At 40.1% G+C, this 13,943-nt stretch overlaps 1 protein-coding gene across 1 annotated transcript; it reads right to left on the bottom strand.

The window, feature by feature from the left end:
• Positions 1-947: 947 nt before the first annotated feature.
• On the bottom strand, positions 948-13,794 carry epsti1 (epithelial stromal interaction 1). Its single transcript, XM_062431656.1, has 10 exons — positions 13,540-13,794; positions 12,271-12,329; positions 12,074-12,157; positions 11,849-11,922; positions 10,736-10,819; positions 8,734-8,807; positions 7,349-7,433; positions 4,391-4,461; positions 3,640-3,830; positions 948-1,661 (listed from the first exon to the last, which is right to left on the bottom strand). The coding sequence occupies exons 1-10, from the start codon at positions 13,737-13,739 to the stop codon at positions 1,516-1,518; spliced, it is 1,068 nt and encodes a 355-aa protein (XP_062287640.1). The 5' UTR covers positions 13,740-13,794; the 3' UTR covers positions 948-1,515.
• Between the last annotated feature and the right edge of the window lie 149 nt (positions 13,795-13,943).

Below are 13,943 nucleotides of genomic sequence, written 5' to 3'. Positions count from 1 at the left end.
TTGTAAAACACAAATTCTTTGTATGACTGTAACGTAGCTGAGAAATGTATTTTGTGATCCAACTCTTCATCATAACCATAGACCTAATCTTTCCACATTCAGCCCGAACACTTACACTAACCTAAAACGATTTTAAAATTTAAATTTAATAACCTAAATAAAAAAAATTAACTACACTCTAGCAACTGATAATGTGTAACTAATAAATTATGTAAAATATGCCCCTAAATAACATTTTACTGAGTTGTCAAATTGTAATTAAAGTGACATTGTGTTACACCACTTGTATATTGTAGTTATTACACAAAATATTATGTAGAACTATTCTTCTACTTATGTTACATTTTAAGATTGATTGCATTAAAGGACACTTGTTTGATATTGTGAGAAGGATCTTATTCATGTTCTTTATGAGATAAAGAGGATCAAAACAGAATTCAGGAGGTCATTAGCTTAGTTGAGCATCAAGACTAGAATCGGGGAAAAACAGCTACGATAGCCTATCTTCTGCTAAAGTTCAAAATGATACCCACCACCACCTCAACGCCCTTGATGAGGAAAAAATGTCAAAACATCTTTCTACATTGTGCGTCGTTATATGGTCTTTGTGAATGGAGAACTGCCACAGTGATATTATGTTTCTTGGTGATCTCCATAGGGAAGACATAATGGGTGGAATTGGGAGTCAAATGCTCCTAACATGACTTCATGCAGATTAGAAGGGGAATTTTAGTCCCCCATTGTGAGCGCACCACCCTTTGTCCTTTGTTGCCAGTGAGGTGATAACCATCTCTGGTGTCCAGCTCAGCTGTGTCATGAGGCTGGCATTTTTTGGGCCCTTTGCCCACTGGCCACCTGGAAACCCCACCCAATATCATATAATACACTGATGAAAAGAAAAGATTTGGCTTAAACAGTGATAAAGAGAGTTCACTAAAAGGTTTCTTTTAGGTATGTATTAAAGGAGTCTTTTCAAGCTCTTGTAACTTTTACATCAAACCAGTCAAAAAGGTCTTCCTAAAGAAAATCTTATTTGAACTTCCTACTATCCTACTATAGATACATCACATACGACTTTGATTATAAAACAAACAAAAAACATTGTGTTTTGAGTAGAGCCCTGCACACACTGATTTAATTAAGAACCTCAAATATGATCTGAAGATTATGACTCATGGCGATGACCTTCAACTAAACTGATGAAAACGAACATCAATTCAACTCTATGTCAGGGCATAAAACCCGACGTGACTCACTTGTGCATGCAGACAGATACACGACACCAAACACTCAGTGATTAATGGCATAATCAAAAACAGATTTTATGAAGCAAATACAGCTCTGTAGGTATGTCAATTTTGTAGTGCAGTCAGCATGTTTAACGGTACATTCCTTACTTTCAGCTACTCTTTAACATCTGAACACACATTTAACATTTTCATTTGGCCCAATCCCTAAAGCAACAAACACAATTTTTCTAAGCAAGACAAGCCTGCCATTAAAGATACATTAAATTCAACTGAGTGAGGAGATGAGTATTATGTAGGCCTGCTGGTAATCGCCGTTGCACTGAACAAGGATGTCCTCTAGGAAGCCGCTGTCGCAGTCTGGAAAGTTGTTGATCAGTTTCATCAAGTCCCACTCATAGTCAGGCTGTGGGTCTGGAAAGCACACAAGAGAGAAATAATCCTCATAGAGCTCAATTTATTTAAGATTATTCCCACAAGGCTGCTGTTGAAAGAGGGTTCTTTGATTTGATGTCACAAAATACAGTTCAGTGCACTTCTTCACGTTCTCTTAGAGTAGTTGGAGGTTTTACTATCACGTATTTTATTATCTTCTTTTTGTGGACAAGCCAGTGCAATCTGTTTTGTTGAACATGTGCGCACACAGTGCGATCAGACACCAAAGGCTGTGAGGCCATCCAAAATACTGTTGCCTGACTAGTCTGGCATCTGTTCCCTACAACTACCCACACCATCCGGAATCAGATTCCCGGTGGTTCTCCCTTGCCATCGGCTGATTCCAGCTCTGGATCCAGACAATCGGAAATGTAGATTTGGGCGACAGTGAGGGACAGAGAGGAAAGGCCATCACACAACGAGGCAGGAGATTTGGCTCAGGAAGGTAGTAACAGAGCTGAAAAATCACTCGGAAAATGTAGGCCAATGCTCATGGATGCAACCTATCATAGACTGAGGATGTTGTGGGATTCTGACATGCAGAATTTTGCCCACAACAGCAGTGCCAGGGCTGAGCATTTGAAATATTCTTGTGGTATTTTTAACCTCGGACTTGTGACATCGACTTGCTGCAGCTGGCGTTTGGATGGGCAGTTTGTAGAGAGGTAGTTCAAGAGCTAGAGGATAGCTCATAGAGGATTTTGGGAGTACTGATCTACCTTGGTATCAAATTATCAGTGCTCTCTTTTTCTGTATGTTTAAAATTGTAAATCTGACTGTGATTTAAACTATCTTTATGTATAATCACAGTCTCTAAAATTTGGTCAGAGGCCCAACAATGCAACAGATTAATCTCTGAATTTTCACTGACATCATGGCAACACCCAATCCACTTGATGAGGTCATATAGTTTAAATGATTAGTTAATTTAAAACTTTATTACTTGTCTCAGTTATTTTTATATCGTTGTAAACCGAATATTGGAGAGCTGGTTGGACAGGCATTTGAAAAGGTCATATTGAGACAAACACTTTTTTTTACTATTTCCTCACATTAAAAAAATCTATAGTTGCAGCCTTTAAGTGCTGTTACCGATTTGGTATGTCAGATTGGTGCATCTGCTTTGTATCATCACATTTCATCAATTGAACTCTTATCGGTTTGTTTACAGTTCAACAAGCTGCAGTTAAACATTCAAACAAACCAGACAAAGAATGATTTTAATTTCATGCATCGTGTCGTGCACACGTGCAGTAGCAGGTAATACTAAGGCGCAGTAGGTAATGAGCATGACATAGTCTGTTTCTATTTTCTTTCTTCTGTTGCAAGTGGTAGGTATTCATAGGTGTATGGCAAATGGCCAAGTATCAAACTCTGTGTGTCAATCCAGACCAATTATAAAAGGGCGGGACTGCTCCTCTTGGCGTGTGAGTTTGGCTTGAGGCCGAGAGTCTGTCAGTCTACCTTGGGTTCACCGCTCCCGGAGAATTTTTCTCGCTGACTGACAGACTCCTATTAGCACCCAGTGTGTTTGTGTTTGTTTCACACTTCTGCTTTTATTCTCTGTGTCCTGTCTGCACGCTCACGCACTTGAATGTGGGTGATATATTGCTCAATCCGTAGTAAGTAAAGGCCTAAAAAGAGGGGAAAATACTTTCTTACTCACACTTATAAACACACACATTTCCCACAAACTACAAGTATCAGCAGGATTTAAATGCCAGGAGCGACAGTATCACAACGTACCACGCATAAATTTCTGCCTGCATTTTTGTAGCACGTAAGGCCTTTGATTTAACGCAGACTAAACACAATCACAGTGCTCTGAGAAATGATGAAGTGGGCAACTCTTGTCACATGTCAGATTTAGGTTCGGTTAACCAGCATTGAGCCAGACTAAAAAAAGGCGTGAGAAACAGTGGACAGAGGGTTATTCACACATCCATTCTCAGCTCACCAGCTTCCTCTGCCCCGTGCTGTTCTGGATCTGGTCTCAGGTGAGTAGAGGGTAGTTGTTGTCCAGGGGCGTATGATGGCTGGTGTTTGAATTCTTCAGAGGCCATATTGAAACGCTCTGTCTCCCATTCTGGCTCATTCTCACTTCCTCTGCGTTGACCCTCAAGCTTAGCCAGAAAGGCATAGTTCACCCTGTCAAAATATAATCAATCAAAAAAATGGTTTCGCATAAAAGTAACTAGTGCTGTACTTCATAACTTATTATGTTGGCATGCTCCAAACGGCAGTGAGCAGGATGTGTTTGACAGCTTTTTAAACATCTATACCCACTAAAATATGGTGAGGTCTGTAAACTGAACACTTAACATTCACCAACGCGGGCCAGTCTGTACTGGTTTTTATTCCAAAAGGATGAGCAAAACAAACTATTAATCATGTAGAGTCCAGTTCTGTGCGGTTTATGTTTTACAAGGCGCAATAGACGTATTAAAATACTTTAAGTAGCAAAACTATGATGTAAATGTACTGCATTACAAGTGAAAGTTCTGCATTGAAAATCAAGGCACTGTTCATAAAAGATACGTAAACAGCTAATTTGAACAATTTTATATCATTTTAAGTACTTTTTGAAAAATGTAGTGAAGTATAAAGCAGCATAAAATGGTAAAGTACAAGTATTTTTAGATGATTTGAGACTGAACCTGATTTGCTTGGAAATGGAATGGAAAAAAATACATGAATGTTGTACACACCTTCTGTGGTCCTCCTCTACTTCTTTCCCACTTTTCTTTGGTTTCTCTTGTTTACTCTTCATGGCCTCACTCTGAAAAAAAAGGAGATTAATCAAACCAAAGTTTTAAGGAGATGAAGTCTCACAGTGCAATATGTATCATAGTCTACTGTAAACACCTCACTAACCCACAGCACTGCTGATTAACAAAGTACAACTATATGTTACTTGTTATTCAGTTTCCAACCCATTTGACCCCTGCTGTGTGGGTGAAAGCACAGTAGTATGTATGCTGTATAATTTGTTTATAATAATGTGTGTTTTTATTTATTTATCCAGTAAAGTTTCACTGAGAACAACACTCTGGTTTTTAGGAATGCTGTGTGTCACACAGTTACAAACGTCACCACATAAATCTACACAGAAACACCACGTTATGATTTACTGGCCACGCGGCATGCTTGAGGCCATGCACCGGTGGATTTAAGCAATTTGGAGAGGCTCTCCTGGATATGATATGATGAGTGTCTAATGCTCCAAGAGAGGAAATTATAACATTGCGATCCTAAAATGTAATAGACAGCGAAGCGCATTAAAGCAATTATATGTATGAATACAGCAAAATGTCAATTTTAACAGAACAAACAAGTTTGAAGAGGAATACAGCATTTAGGGTGTGAGCATAACAGTAACAGATGAAAAATATGCAAAATATGAAAATATTCAGAGATGAATTATTAAATGAAACAGGCAGCAAAAGGTCAATGAGTTTGTCTCCTGTCTTGTGTAATAACCAGTTCTGTAAGTAGTGAGCATATGTCCCATATGACTGTTTTATATTCGCAAAACAGCTTTCTAAGATTTATTACAAGTTTATTACCACATTGTTGGTCAGTCCTACAGTATATCACCCTGTGAAAATTAGCTGTGGTTTATGCTGAACATAAAAAATACAGTACATACACATTCAGACTCCATTATCATCAATTCTCACTCTCTGTTTTCCTGTCCCAAGAGAGCGATGGGTCTGATTATTTAGCATGGCATGAGAGGAAGGAGGAACACTGAGCCCACCTGTACTGCTTTCTGCTCCCATCAAAGCAGCTTAGCATAAAATCTCTGACTTACACACACACGCCCACAAATAAAGGATATGAAGGAGAGATCAATCTGTCTTATAAAGCCATTGCTGAAAGAACAACAGATCCCAGAGACATGGTCAGAACCACATCAAGAAGTTTGACTTTTGCTGCTCCGCAGCCGCAAGCTTTCATCTCCTGATCTGTGACGTCTATCTAACAGAGCTGCAGCCTGGGAGTCTGGAGAGGAAAGGAGAGGAGAGGACAGGAGAGGAGAGGAGAAGAGAGGAAAGGAGAGGAGGGGAGAGGATACCAGAGGAGAGGAAAGGAAAGAAAAGAAAAGGAAAGGAAATGAGGAGATGTGAGAGGAGACAAGTCGAGACAAGGCAAGACGAAGCGAGATGAGAAGGCGGGAAGCCAGGAAGAGGTGAGTCTTTGTTGCTGTCTGTAACCCTGGTATCATCCAGTGAACTGTATCATCCATTTAGCCTGTCTGCTTGTTGCTGTGAATGTGTGTGTGTGTGTGTGTGTGTTTGTGTGTGTGTGTGAAACAGAGACTTCTTTATTACTGTAACTGACTTCTTTTCATTTCTTCCTAGTTTCCAGTTTGACCCTAGTCCCCTCTCTCTCTTTCTCTTTAAGTCTCTCCCTCACCACTAACTCTGTGTGTGGGGAAAGATTTACATCAGGTCTATGTGAGAAAAATAGAGCGAGAAAAGAAATATGCAACAATGAGAAAAGCGCCGAAAGAAAACATCTCCCCTGTCCAACGAGGGAGCTGAGCGTGCAGTTTTGACAGTGTTGTCAGTCACCACATAACAGGCTCACAGCAGAATGCAGTGTGTCCTCAGGCCTTTTCCTGCTCACTCTCTCCTTCTCTGGTCTAACATCACTGACAGACGCTAGGATGGGTGGAGGAGCGCAGACACTGTTAGCAGCGCGTCTGACTTTCCGACAGAAGCTGTCAACACTTTCTAATAAATGTATGTTTTCTGAGCTGAAAATAACTGTGACCTCTTCACTTTCACAGATTTACAGCAGCAGATGATTTTGAGATTTATAGCAGCAATTAGCCAAAAAAAGAAAGAAGATTGTTAATTAAGAGGAAGATTCTTTACAATGAGGGCAAGTGGATGCCCCCTCTGACTGACAAGGCATGCGATTGGTTTGAACTTGGATTTCAGCCAGGTACTTTTATGAGCGCAGGTTATTCCACTCTATTCTGTCCTCTGCAGGCTCCTCGCAGTCATGTTGTGTCTCTGTCTCTCTCAGTGTGAACTCTGGGAAGTCCCTTGAACTAGCCTTCCACTTATTCACTCCCAGGAATACCAAGAAGGGGAAGACAGGCAGAGAGGAAGAGAGGCTGAGAAAAGAGAAAAAGGAAGCAGAGAAAACAAAGCAGAGTGAAAGGAGCAGACAGACAGACAACATTAGAGAGGCAGTGGAGAGGAAAAGCAGTGGCCTATTCCTCTGTGTATTTACACTTCCTTTTACTCAACCATGATCTTGCTGTACTGCTGTGTGCCCCGGCTCTGACCAGGACATAATTGCAGGGGGATCGGGCTCCCCACCCCACCCGGCCTACTGGGGATACCGCTTAATACCCGCGCGGCCCCGGATGATGAAAACTCTGCACCATCTATTTATTCAGAAAACAGCTTTCAAAGGCAGATCTATTGGTGTGAACCACCACAGTGCTTCAGTCTCCGACCCCACAGCCACAGATATGAGAGTCCACACTGAACCCTGGGACCCATAGAGCAATAATTTGTGTGTGTGTGTGTGTGTGTGTTTGCATTTGGGTCTACACACACGCTGATGCACAGACACGGTGTATACAAACAAAACATGTGAAAGCACATACAAGCGCGCACATATATATTATGTGGTTGCTGGCTTACCCCGGATGACGTGCATGTGGCACTGCTGGATGCCACTGGAGCCGGGGTTCTCCTCTCAAGACTCTGCAGAAAGTTGTCAGTCCTCCTGTAATAAATATACACATTACATGTTCTGCCTTGCAGTCACATAAAAAAAAAAGACAGACATGGAAACAGACACAAATAATAAGTTCTAAAGGGGTATTCGTTTCATCGTCAGGCACTCGTCAGGCTCGGGATGCAGACAATACTGGAGTCCCACAAGGTCGACCAAGTTTGTTTGTCCTACTCTGACGCCGATCTCCCCGTTCCAGAGCGTCTGATCCGCCGTGCTGTCCCGTTCCATCTCTAAATATCTTCATTGTTTCTTCAGGTTCACAATTGGTCCGCTGTCTCCTGTTTTTGTTTTTCTTGTAAGGACGCCAGAGATGCTACTTGACAAGTAATTTCCCTCAGAGGCAACCACGGATAATACTCCAATAACATCTTGACTGTCAGGCAAATTGATTTAAAGTGGTCTGATACACTGTAGGAGAATATGGCATGAAAAGCTTGTGTATACAACAGACGCTCTAAATCATTACTCTCTCAACATCCAATATGAAATACAAAAAAACGCTTGTCCACTTGAAAGGGTTCTCCACTGATTTTACATGTCAAAGTCAATTCACTAGTCATAGGGAGCATTACACAGCCTGTGGAAACAGTTCTATAATATCCTCTGTTGCTCCGAAAGAGCTTTGAGAATATTTATTCAAGTGATATTACCTTTGACTTTGAGACTTTTTTAAAATAAATTCTGCATTACAAATTGGGTGTGTGGATTTTGAAAGACATGAGCATTAAAAAGATACTATTATATTTGTATTACGGAGAGTACAGCATCGAGGGACTTGGAGGTTGACCCATAATGCGCACTGAAATGTCTATATTACATCGAGTTTGACAATTCTTCTTTGAAAATTGGTCTCTAGCAAGTTCCCCCAACTTTATGGAAATGTGATGCTCATTCCCTGGAGTTATTACTAATCTAAAGTTTCCTACAGAGGATTCTTTTTGCATTAACAAAAACCACACCCTACGAGTTTGAATAAGTAAACGGGGGCAATCATAGGTGAACCTTATGTCACCTGTCTTCATGCTTCCCCTGATATTTGCAACTGATAATCATTGTTTTTCCTTGTTCTGCCAACAGAAAATGCAGCGTGCTCAGGCTCCACTGATAATTATAGGTCAGCAGAGGATCAGACACTGGGCGCATCCTTTGTAAAGGTTTGGAGATGGTGTCATTTGATGCTACATCTATGACTAAGACGCATTGCAGAGCAAGAATGAACACAGCACACAAAACAACACGATACCGCACAGTGAGAGTGATGGGACAGTGAACCTGATCCAGGGCTGACCTGAGCTGATCCTGCCTGAACTGCGCCCTCCTCCTCTCATCGTCCTGTCGCTTCCTCTCCTCCAGGCGCTCAGCCTGCAATGCATCACAGACAGCAGTGAGCACACAACCGGATGGATGATGTACAGCCAGGGTACATGTCCTGTTTTTTCCAACACGCAACACATTTATCTCAACAATCAATGGGCATGAAGTGGAATGTTAGATAATATTAGTCCTTTGAAAGCCTTCAGTTACCAGTTAAACATGTTGTAGAATATACAGCACTCTAATACCCTGTGATCACTCAAATTGACAGACACTACTTGCATAATACTTTAAAGACATGGATTTCAAGTTAATTATATTATATGCATATTTCACATGCATAAACACTTCACTATTTATTGTGAAAATACAAAAAAAACAAAACAAGCAATACCCAGGAGAGGCACAATAACTGGGTACTGAAAATGTCTGTCAGAGGCATCACATTAGAAGTCAACAATAATAGTAATAGTAATAATTATGATCTACAAAGATAAAATAATAAAGTAGTCACTATTGGGCTGCAAAATCTTCATAAAACTGTTTTTACTTTTTAGAGTGAGATTCAGTGAGATGATGTATTTATTATTCACTGAAGTTTATTTTGCTATAAAGAGGTGGAAATCCCCCTCAGTCCCCTTAATTTCAGTGGTCTTTGTCTCAGATTTTATTTTGAGATTATATTCTGGCACCGACACGTGTACAGCTCGACCATATGGGCCAAGAGCAGGGCTGATCTGTCATATATTCGATTACTGCGGTTTACACACTTCATAATTCTCCTGTTTTTTTCCAGAATCCAGCTGCCCCTACATCCCAAACTCTCCCTAACCAAAGTGGTTCAGGTTAGATTCATGACCCAGGCATGTTTTTTTGCCAGCATCTGCTTAGATCACGATATGCATCTGTTTATTTGCTGCATTACAAGTAAATTCCTTATGGCTTAACAGAGCTCATGGCGCAACAGGAAAAGGCCTGTGGAATACCGCTTTGGTTACAGCATTAATCACCCTTCTACATAACTGTAGCAGTCCATTAACCACTATTAGACCAAGAGCAGGGCCAGACATGGAGGAGAACATGTCTGAAAACAGAGTGAGGAGCTGTCTTTAGTGGCTGGAAACCCACAAGATCATTAATCAGGTAGTTCTCATGGCTTTAGCACGGGTTGTGCGAGGGAGGATTTAACAGACATGCAGCAGCTCAGGCGGATGCTTGTCTCTACTGACATCTAGAGGCTACCCATGATACTGTTTCTCACTGAGGGCAGACTTCATGGTACCCAAACGTGTTTTTAATGAGCCTCACATCTACTACTATATACAAAATTCAGCCTCAACTATTAAGAACATGTTGTGATTTGCATAACAGCATGTCATCATTTAACAATTATACATGAGGAGGTCCATCACAGAAAAGATGGATCTCCTCTCTTCTCCTCTCCTCTCCTCAGATAGACGTCACAGATTAGGAGATGAAAGAAAAGGCAAAGATATAGTTTTAAATATCCAACTCAATACACCAAAATACAATGCAGCAACAACACGTTATATATGTAGTAAGAGTTGCAACACTTTAATGGAAAAACACTGCTCTTGCATTAAATATTGCTCTTCCTACCACGGCAGAATGCAGCACATTCCTGACATGGAACTCTGGGATTTGTCTAAAAGCACTCTGGGAAGCAGCAATGACTATGCTGATGGAAATAGCAGCAGATCAGGAGGATTGAGGAAAAGAGGAGATGCCAAAACCAGTAAATTATTACTTCATAGTAAAGTAAATCTCCAAGGGGAGTTTAATATCTAAAGGTGTGCGGGGGTGGATTTCCTTTAAATGCTTTAATGCTTTTTGTCAGTTTTTCAAACATAATAGAAATATCAATTTAAGGGTGGTGAGTGATTTAAGGGACATACATAAAAACATTTTCTAAAGGGCCAAAGTGCAGATTCTTGTTGTTTTAATCTTTGTCTCACCTTCTCTCTCTGTTCTGCTTTCACCCTCTGGAACTTCTCCTCCTCTTCTTGTCTTCTCATCTTGTCCATCTCTTCCTTTTTCACCTTGAAACAACACGCTACATTAATCATTTCTTTAAAATTTGGCCATTGCAAAAAAGGAAAAGAGAAAATGAATACTCTCATATATCTTCCCTGTATCTCAACTGTGGTTTAAATATATAGTTACTTATAGTGTTCATTAGAAAACTGAGGGACAGGATCTTTAGGGCTGCAACTAACAATTATTTTTATTATCAATTCATCTGTTGATTTTCTCAATTAATCGATTAGTTTAAAATGTCAGAAAATGGTGAAAGATTATGTCCTCAAATGTCTTGTTTTGTCCACAACTCAAATATATATAATTATATTATCGCAATTATATCAAATATATTCAGTTTAGTGTCATAAAGGACTAACTTAATCAGAACGTATTCACATTTGAGAAGCTGGAATCGGATAATATTGACATTCTTAAAATGTTTTTGGCACAGACGCCTTTATTTAACAGTAGACAGACAGGAAACAGGAGAGAGAGGGGGGGTGTGACATGCAGCAAAGGACCTCCGGCCGGGATTCGAACCAGGGTAGGCTGCGTATGTGGCATGTGCTCTAACCACTCGACCGCCTGCGTGCCGACATTCTTAAAATTACTAAGTTGATTATCAAAATAATTAGTGATTAATATAATAGTTGACAACTACTTAATTAACCGACAGATTGTCACAGCTCTTTTATGTAACTTATTGACTCAGGAAAATTCAACCGCTTCTTTTTTTCTGATTATTTTCTACTAGAGAGACCTTTTCCCACTGTTTTCCCACGGATTCATTCATAATTTGTTTGACTCAACCACTGCTTATGACCGAAGTTCCACACTCAGGTCACTTGATACACCTGAGCCAGCTTAATTCACTGCAGATGACTCTAAGATGTGGTTTAAAGCTCTGAGTAGCTAGTCAGTGGACCATTCATTCATTTCATTATACATCCTGTTCCTAAAGATAAATAATGACCTTCCATGATGGGAGCTTTTAAAATGCATTTGAACTGAGTGGATAAACATAATGTGTGTTTTTTTTGTGTAAATACCTTCTTTTCTACTTTGGCGTTACGCAAGCCTGTAAACTGCCTCTCCCGGGCTTCAGCCAGCGTTACATTACCACCTTGATACATTAAACAACAGATTAACAGTGAGTAGCTTAATGAGCATACTGTATTAAGGAAAGAATAATGTTAACAAATAGTCAAAGACACAGTGATAGTTGCTCAGAGGCGAGTGTAATAAACGGTGAGGATGGTCATGTGTTGGTTTACCCAGTCTCTCTGGATTAATTTGCACGGAGGAGACTCTGTTTGTCTCTCTCCATCTCTGATATGTTTCCTCTTCTCTTTGAGCCACTGCAGCAACAAAAAAAAAACTCCATTACTTGGGGGACAAACTTTAAATGTGCACAGAGTAAAAGGTTATAGGTAGGTAGAAAAGCTGAAAGCAGCAGGAGCATCAAACTCACTCGTTGTGATCTGGCTACGGCGAGCTTCATTTGGTGGGATCATAGTGAATCCACCGGCACTGAAAAGGAACACAAAGAAATACTCGTCATTAAACAGTCTTCAACCTCATTGATAACCAGAATGTGTCTGCAGCTTTAGGTTGCTGTCAAAAGTTGCAAAAGAATGCTTGATTTAACCCTCCTGCTGTCTCCCTGTTGACCAACTTTTGTCCTGCTGGGTCAAAATTGACCCGGTGTGGTTTGACTGTTTATAAAGCACAAGGTATGAATTATCAACAATTTCTGTGTCAGACCCTTTTAGCCAGTTTCATTCCAAACTATTACCAGCAGTTTTACACAATTCTTTGGAAATGATGGTCAATATGGAATGGAAATAATAACTTATTTTTGAGCTAATGCATGGGTTAAATTTGTAGTCTTGTTTATTTATTTTCTGATCAGATATTCCATGGTATAGGACTACTTCTATTTAAGTTGATTTTCATGTGTATTAGACAAAGTTCTTGTACAGCATTTAAGACAACATTAACCATGGATGTATTTAAGAGGCTTGGCTTAGTTTGTTATATCTTTGCATGTAGGAAACACACACTAACTTGGTCAACTTACCAAAGTGGTACAGCTATAGAGTACACTTTTGTTGGCTACGACAAAGCCAAACAAACCAAAGCAAAATGAATGAGAAGTTTACATCCGTGGCATAATGCTACTGACTAAAGTTGGAATACTTAAACATATGGACAATTTTAAACTGTAATTGCTGGCAAGTTTTGACAAGGCCAGCATATAAATGCAGCTTTCATGTGGTGTCTGAAATTGAAATGCTCGGGCAGCTCCTGTTTTATCATCACGATCGAGTGTCTTAATGTGTTATTGTTATTGAATAACATAAAGCAAAAGCAATGATAGCCAAGACACTCTTCTGTGGATACAGGGTACACGTAGTGTTTACTTAGTAGCCTATCTGATCAGCTGCTGGAATTTATGAGAAACCATGAAGGCACGGTTACGCTTTCCAAACGCGTGAAACGAAACCGAAAGTTAATGGCAGTTCATAATTTCTACCATAACAAAAATATGTTTGGACAAATAACGACGTGAAAAGAGTAAATGTTTGCCGATAGATACAATATTACAGTTAATAGCCTGTTCTGTCCTTGACAAATTATTAAAACGCAAAACATAACAGGTCTGTGTTTATGTCACAAATAATGTCACATTATGTAATGTAATTTTCAGTTTCGTAAAAACACCTCATCTGTTACTTACTAACGAGGCTGCCTGTCTGTTCCTTGTGGATTTCCGCTGTCAGGTACATTTGTGTTGGGGTTATCAGGTGTATCATTTCCAGACATATCTGAAGTTCCGTCTGTCCCGTCTGTTCGGTCAATCCTGTCTCTGGGGTTGGCTGCAGTGCTTCTCCTGTTATCAGTTGGTCTCTGGTATCTCTTGTTATGAAAAGGATCCATACCGACTTGAGGACGATGGACAGCTGTCCTACTCCAGGTGTAGAGTACAAGGATAATAAAGTGAGTCACTTCGTTTTGGGTATGTCATGATGGTATCACAATTGTAGCAACAGCGCCATCTTCTGGTGAAAAACTGCTGCAAAGGCCCAATTTGCCATTGGCCAATTAACCAGTGTGTGGCCAATTAATTCTATTGTTATGGAT

This window comes from Scomber scombrus, chromosome 13 (assembly GCF_963691925.1).
Source record: "Scomber scombrus chromosome 13, fScoSco1.1, whole genome shotgun sequence".
NCBI lineage: Eukaryota > Metazoa > Chordata > Actinopteri > Scombriformes > Scombridae > Scomber > Scomber scombrus.
This window is presented reverse-complemented; position numbering and strand designations above follow the sequence as displayed.